This window comes from Meleagris gallopavo, chromosome 10 (genome assembly GCF_905368555.1).
Source record: "Meleagris gallopavo chromosome 10, MGAL_WU_HG_1.1, whole genome shotgun sequence".
NCBI lineage: Eukaryota > Metazoa > Chordata > Aves > Galliformes > Phasianidae > Meleagris > Meleagris gallopavo.
The window spans coordinates 23629015-23635566 of record NC_139413.1 but is presented as its reverse complement, the minus strand read 5'-3'; the positions used below and the strand labels follow the sequence as shown (position 1 = coordinate 23635566).

General features: G+C 40.3%; 1 protein-coding gene across 5 annotated transcripts in view; it reads right to left on the bottom strand.

The window, feature by feature from the left end:
• Positions 1-6552, bottom strand: part of OSBPL9 (oxysterol binding protein like 9) — a 58225-nt gene that overhangs the window by 2596 nt on the left and 49077 nt on the right. For all 5 annotated transcript variants that reach the window (XM_085232052.1, XM_085232056.1, XM_085232054.1 and 2 more), the window contains 11 exons: positions 5051-5163; positions 4742-4860; positions 4000-4085; positions 3587-3761; positions 2346-2430; positions 1982-2092; positions 1573-1636; positions 1325-1465; positions 914-992; positions 573-664; positions 45-180 (listed from right to left, as the gene is read on the bottom strand). In XM_085232052.1, coding sequence (XP_085088178.1) covers positions 45-180; positions 573-664; positions 914-992; positions 1325-1465; positions 1573-1636; positions 1982-2092; positions 2346-2430; positions 3587-3761; positions 4000-4085; positions 4742-4860; positions 5051-5163 — 1201 coding nt within the window. The remainder of the gene's footprint in view (positions 1-44; positions 181-572; positions 665-913; positions 993-1324; positions 1466-1572; positions 1637-1981; positions 2093-2345; positions 2431-3586; positions 3762-3999; positions 4086-4741; positions 4861-5050; positions 5164-6552) is intronic.

Below are 6552 nucleotides of genomic sequence, written 5' to 3'. Positions count from 1 at the left end.
TACTACGGGTTATGAGACATTAACACTCTTTGAAAAAAGCTCACCCTTGTTTCCCATGGGGTCTCATTCTCCTTTCTGGCTCTGGCTTCAGCTCTTTGTCTTTCTTCAAGTGCATGCTTTGCAGCTGTAGCTGCATCAATGTCTCTTATTTTTAAGTTGTAGGTCACATCTTTCCATAAGCTGAAAACAGAAATTTGAATGGAGACAGCTTTATAGAAGCACAGTGCTATGAGACTGCAGAAACATATTACTGCATATTAGTTACCACTGTTTTGAACTGATCGCTTATCCAAAGGACAGAAATACAATACATATTAAACCACAACTGCATAGCCTATTCCCAGAAACTGGGAGGTTGTAGCAAACTTCTCTGGACCTCCCAGTGAGGATATGACCAAGAGCTACATTTCCTCTTCCCTGTTAAAGCCCCAACCTGCTCCTGCTTCAGTTCCTCCCTCAGTGAGGGCCAAGGCAGAGAGCAGCTGTCCATGCTGTGAGCAGTTAGGAGCACCTGCTCCATCACACTGCATACTGTTCAGCTACACAATTGTCAGTTCAACTAAAGTTCTTACCAGCGAGACTCAAAGTCCTCTTGGTCCTCCAATTTCCTTACCTTCTTCTTAATTATAGGCATTTTCTTGGTATCTATAAAGACATTATTTTCCTAGTGAGAGAGTAAAAAAAGAAAAAGACATCAGTTATTTATCTGGACTTATAATCTATATATCCTCATATTCCTGTGTACTTGTTGTTTACGACACTAGTTGTGTTCAAGACTTAAATCCTGAATTCAGCATTCCTGTAATCTTCTGAGCATCTTTGCACAAGTTCCCAACTGCTAATGTTTATTTTATATTTTCATACACACACAGTTTTTCCTTAAAAAAAAAAAAAAAAAAAAAAGGTACTTTACCCCAGTTGAGTATTTTGCATACATGACACCATTCCATTCTCCTTCAACTGAGCAGAAGGGTTTCTTGTCATTAGGAGAACTAGGAAGAAAAGAAAAAAAAAAAAGCAGACATTTCCCAGTTTTATTACAGTAACTAAAAAGCCCAAAGTATCAAAACTTCATCTTAGATAATTCAGAGCTGAAAACATAAATTCCTTTCGGGATACAGCTAGGAATACTTAAGAGCATGCCAAGCTAGAATGCAGGTTGATGTAGCTTGCTCCTCTGGCTGTACGTGGCATCCCGTGGCACATAATCATCACAGCCCAAGCTGCTAGGTATAGATGTTTCAGGATTTCACAGTGTTGACTTTAAAAAGCACAGTCAGCATTTAAGTAAAGAAAACTGAAATGAAGAAAGTAGCTTGCTTACAAGATTTCAGCTGTAATTCTGTGCTTCTTTCCTCCGTAGAACGGTTTTGTGTGGAAGACAATGGAAGCATTATAGCCTGTCTTTGAGCAGCTAATACTGCATTCTCCACCAAGCTCTATCCATGGCACAGTGAGAATAGACCTGCAGTTACAAACATACGTATACACATGTAGAGCCTTTTAAGTGATGAATATAAAATGTGTTACAAGATGAGAAAAATGAAAATACCAAACAGAGTATTTACTTGCCTTCCATAACCATTAGGAAAGGTCAAAATATAGTGTTCATCGTAATCCAGGCATGTGACACACCCTATTAAAAAGACAAAAAAAAAATTAAAAACAGCCAGCAAAAACTTCATAAAGCTTCTAATAATGATCTCCTGAAATGCTTCATTAAAAAGAGATACCATAAAAAGGAAAGGTGAAGGGCTTTATTTCTCACAGAGCCTGGGAATGCCTAGCTGCCAGACAAGGCAGGGAAGGTTGTGCTGTTTACAGCAAGAATTTGGCTCTAGAAGATCTTAAATTCTTAGGGACATAAGTTCTAGTTTTATAAACTCAAACACCTATGTCCCATAGGATGACTTAAAATATTTTTTGTCAAAGTTCTAGTTGCAGAATGGAGATTTTCATTCTACTATTTGCACACACATACCTTGCCCTATGTTATGAACTCCAATTGACATTCCTAAGAATTTTGACTTGGTCCATATGTGAGCATTGAACTGTATCCTCTTGTTAAAACACTCTGCATAAAATGCTGAAACTGAAGATAAAGATATAAGATCAGCAGCACAAGAAATTAAAATTAAGAAGTTAATACTGCTTCCAAATTCCTGTGTCAGGAAAGTGCCTAAGAATATGTAGCAACAGTTTGAATTTGTTTCTCTCTGTGAAAGATGTTTATAGAAAAAAAACTTTCGACTTTTAGATTCAGAAAGAACATGTAAATCCAAGATTTAAACCAGATTTTGACTTCACTGTTGCCATTTCTGTTAGCAAAGTTACTGTCAACTTACTTGGAGGATGGTGAGAGACCTGCTCTGCCACAAATGTTACATTGCTTTTGCTGACCCACGGAACTGGTCCTTCTGAAACTGGCTCCTGTGTGATAGGAGAGAGGATTTTCATCATTGACAGAGTTAACAAAACACCAGAAGGCAATAGGATGCTTCTCTTGCTTCTCTCTCTCTTGCTTCCATGTTTAAAGTAGGCGTCTAAAAACAAATTTCAAGTGGGTTTTGTGTATTTGTCAGTTTGCTAATTTAACGTGAGGTAACTCACTCCTGAAACTGTGATGCTTTCCAAAGAACGTACGGTTTCTGCTCTCTGGGTTTTAGTGAAGAAGTATTTCAGGTGATGACCATGATACTGAAACAGTAGTCAAAAAAACATGCATAAACTTGATTAAACAGCAATATTTAAATTCCCTTTCATTTTTATTAGCTAATAACAGATAGGTGGCAGAGATAATTTCATTTTTGCTTCTCAACAAGTCTGATACATGTATTAGTAATGGTAGAATGTATGTCTCACACAGCCACGTAACACCATTCATCTCCTGTGGCAAATCACAAGTAGTAATTTGTCAGAAGCAGTGGAAGGAAAAATACAACGCTGTCTTTATTCCAAGAAAAAGAGAGTTTAAACATTCACCTTAGAAACACGAAAAAGACTTTGTGTGATCTCATGCACTAGTAGATTATTTCAGACCTAGACATCCTTCACTGAAGCAGGCCTATTCCTTTGGAATAGCCTGACACAGATATGTAACTAAAATATTGTGCAAACTCAGAATCCAAATTTGAGAAGACTTTGTACCTTTCAAACTTCAGGAGAAGATTTTAAGAGAAGAACTAAATATACTGGACAAACTGTGCTATTTTCCATGCTTTAAGTGATGGAAAAAAAAACTCATGTTCAAAATACATAGCATTGGAGAACTGATAAAAATCAAAACTTTGAAAGAAAAATTAATAGAAAACTGTTCAGGAAATAAAAGAACATTTTCAGCAAGTCAGATAGTTCTTCCAAAAACATGAAGGCTCTGATTTTGTTATGCACAGTATTTAAAACCTCTGCCCAAAGAAAAGGAAGAAGAGGGATGCGGGAAAAAGGAAATCAGTTAAGAAATTGCCACAATTGGTAAATTTTGCTCCTTGAACATAGCATATGCAAGTTCAGTCAGTAAACTAATAAAGCTTTTGGAATCACATGCACGGGTTATAAGCACCAAAAAACATACCACTGGAAAACTAACCGTATCATCTTCACCTTCAGTGCCTGGTAGCACCCAATGGCATCGGAAGATCTCGCCCAGAATGGGATTGTAAGGCTTTTTTGCAACTGACCCTTTTCTTCCCGCGTGAAAAGCTGAGAGGTACCATTTAACCACTTGAACCATTCTTTCTTTTGGATCCTTCTGGTCACTAATGCTTCATAGTCCAAAATAGAGAAAAGAAGAAAAGGCAACATGTTGTGTAAGTAGGTATCTCAAACGTGGGAAAGTTTTTGGATGGTTAATTGCTTTACAGCTAAAGGTTTGACTAGATTGCTATGACTGTTTTTCAAGTTCAGATCAGTACTTAAGCATTTTTCTTCAAAATTAGTATTTTATATTTGACAGCCTACAGTGTAAGAACCAGTTAATGCTCTACTTTAAACGTTGAATACCTGACAAACAAGTCTGGATGCGCGAAGAAATCCGCATACATTTCCAACAGTGATCTTCTTTCCAGGATAAATGTTGGAAGAACCACCTGAGTAAAGAAAACGAGCTCTTACAGAGAGATCAGAGTATTTTACATCCTGCACAAAATCATTCTACACATTAATTGTAAATGGTTTACAAAACACCCAAGTCTTCGTATGTCCGTGAGGAAATTTTGCTCTCAAACTCGTCATTGAATTCCCACTTAAAAAGGTCACATTCAGGAACCATCCAGCTCTTTAGTTCTACGTGTAGCAGTTGAAATAAGCAAGCAACTTACTCCAAGAAATCCTACTTCAGCAAAGTGTTTCACTACAGGCTTAATACCTGCTTTTACTTGATGCACACATCTTACTGAATGTTACCATACTCTGGGGTATCACAGATCTTGTTCTCTTCAAACTGATCCTTGAACTGGGTAACAGTTCAATCTGGGGTAACAGGGATGCTGTATGCAGTAGCAACATTCCACCTGTCCTTCTGCTTCCTACAACAGTTATTTTTGACAGAAAACCTTGTCCAGTCAGATTTTAGGAGTCAGATATACTTATTAAGCATTCACTTCTCCTCTCCCAGTAACATAAAATGCCATAGCGTGACTAGCCATTAAGTGTACAGTTAGATTATCACTTCAGTATTGAAGCAATTTATACAGAACTCGGGGCATTCCTCTCCCTCCCCACTGGCAACAGTTGGCAAGTTTACCTTTGTTAGATCCATTCCTAATCTGACTTGTGACAAGAGATGCATGATAACACTCTTGTGTTCTTCCACTGATTCTCCTTCTGCATCATCATCTCTATCATCAGGAGGATCGAAGAGATCTAAAAAGACCAAATTGCTTTTTTCTCTAAACCTTCAAAGACTGTATTTAACTGGTACATATGTAAAAATAAAAGTCATTAGAAAGGTCTTATTTTCCACAAATATCTTGTTGTATACATATACTGACACAGTTTACAGACAGATCAACAACTAAGAGTTCCTTACATAAAGTTCACACAGTCCACTTACCAGCATCGTTTGTCCCATTGGACATGGAAGAATTGAGTGATTCTGTGGTATCCGGACGTTTCAAACTACTCCCTGTGCTGCTGCGAGTCAGGACTGCAGCAGACCCTGAAGAACTAAAGAAGGAGAAGCTCTTGCAATTCACAATGAGAAAATTCAGGAACTATTATAATATATTATAATACTATTATACATAGGCTTCAGTTTTCTAAGGAGTTTGCATGCTGTTTCACAGAAAACTGTGTAGCATCTCTTAAAATTATATTTCTCGTTAAAGAAATAGAGTCTTTGGGGAAAGGCAGGCAACTCCTGGACTTGAGGAAGGCCTCTGACATGGTCCCCCACCACATCCTTATCTCCAAATTGGAGGGATGTGGATTTGATGGGTGGACCGCTCGATGGATAAGAAACTGGTTGAAAGGCCGCAGACAGGGTGGTGATCAATGGCTCTATGTCCAGGTGGAGGCCAGTAACGAGCGGCGTCCCCCAGGGGTCTGTCTTGGGACCGGTGCTGTCTAACATCTTTTTCAATGACATCGATGACAGAATCAAGTGCACCCTCAGCAAGTTTGCTGACGACACCAAACTGAGTGGTGCGGTCAACACGGTAGAAGGAAGGGATGCCATTCAGAGGGACCTTGAGAGGCTAGAAAGGTGGGCCCAGGTGAACCTAATGAGGTTCAACACGGCAAAGTGCAAAGTTTTGCACTTGGGCTGGAGGAATCCCAGACATCCATACAGACTGGAAGGAGCGGTCCTTGAGAGCAGCCCTGCAGAGAAGGACCTGGGGGTCTTGATAGATGAAAAACTTAACATGAGCCAGCAGTGTGCTCCTGCAGCTCGGAAGGCAAATGGTACCCGGGCTCCATCAAAAGAGGGGTGGCCAGCAGGGACAGGGAGGTGATTGTCCTCCTCAGCTCCTCAGCTCTGCTCTTGTTGTGAGGCCCCATCAGGAGTACTGCATCCACGTGTGGAGTCCCCAGTACAAAAAAGACAGGGAGCTGTTGGAGAGGGTCCAGAGGAGGGCCACAAAGATGATCAGGGGACTGGAGCACCTCCCCTATGAAGACTGGCTGAGGGAGCTGGGCTTGTTCAGCCTGGAGAGAAGGCGGCTGCGGGGTGACCTCACTGCAGCCTTTCACTACCTAAAGGGAGCCTACAGAGGGGGAGGGGAATCAACTCTTTGAAAGGGTTGATAACTGCAGGACAAGGGGAAATGGTTTTAAGATGAGGGAGGGGAGATTTAGGTTGGACATCAGGGGGAAATTCTTTACAGAGAGAGTGGTGAGGTGCTGGAACAGCTGCCCAGAGAGGTTGTGGATGCCTCGTCCCTGGAGGTGTTCAAGGTCAGATTGGGCACCCTGGTCTAGCATTAAATAGGGAGGTTGGTGGCCCTGCCTGTGGCAGGGGTTTGGAGAATAATGATCCTTGAGGTCCCTTCCAACCTTGGCCATTCTGTGATTCTGTGAACTTAAGGGATTTTTGTTTTCATTTTTATTATTTTA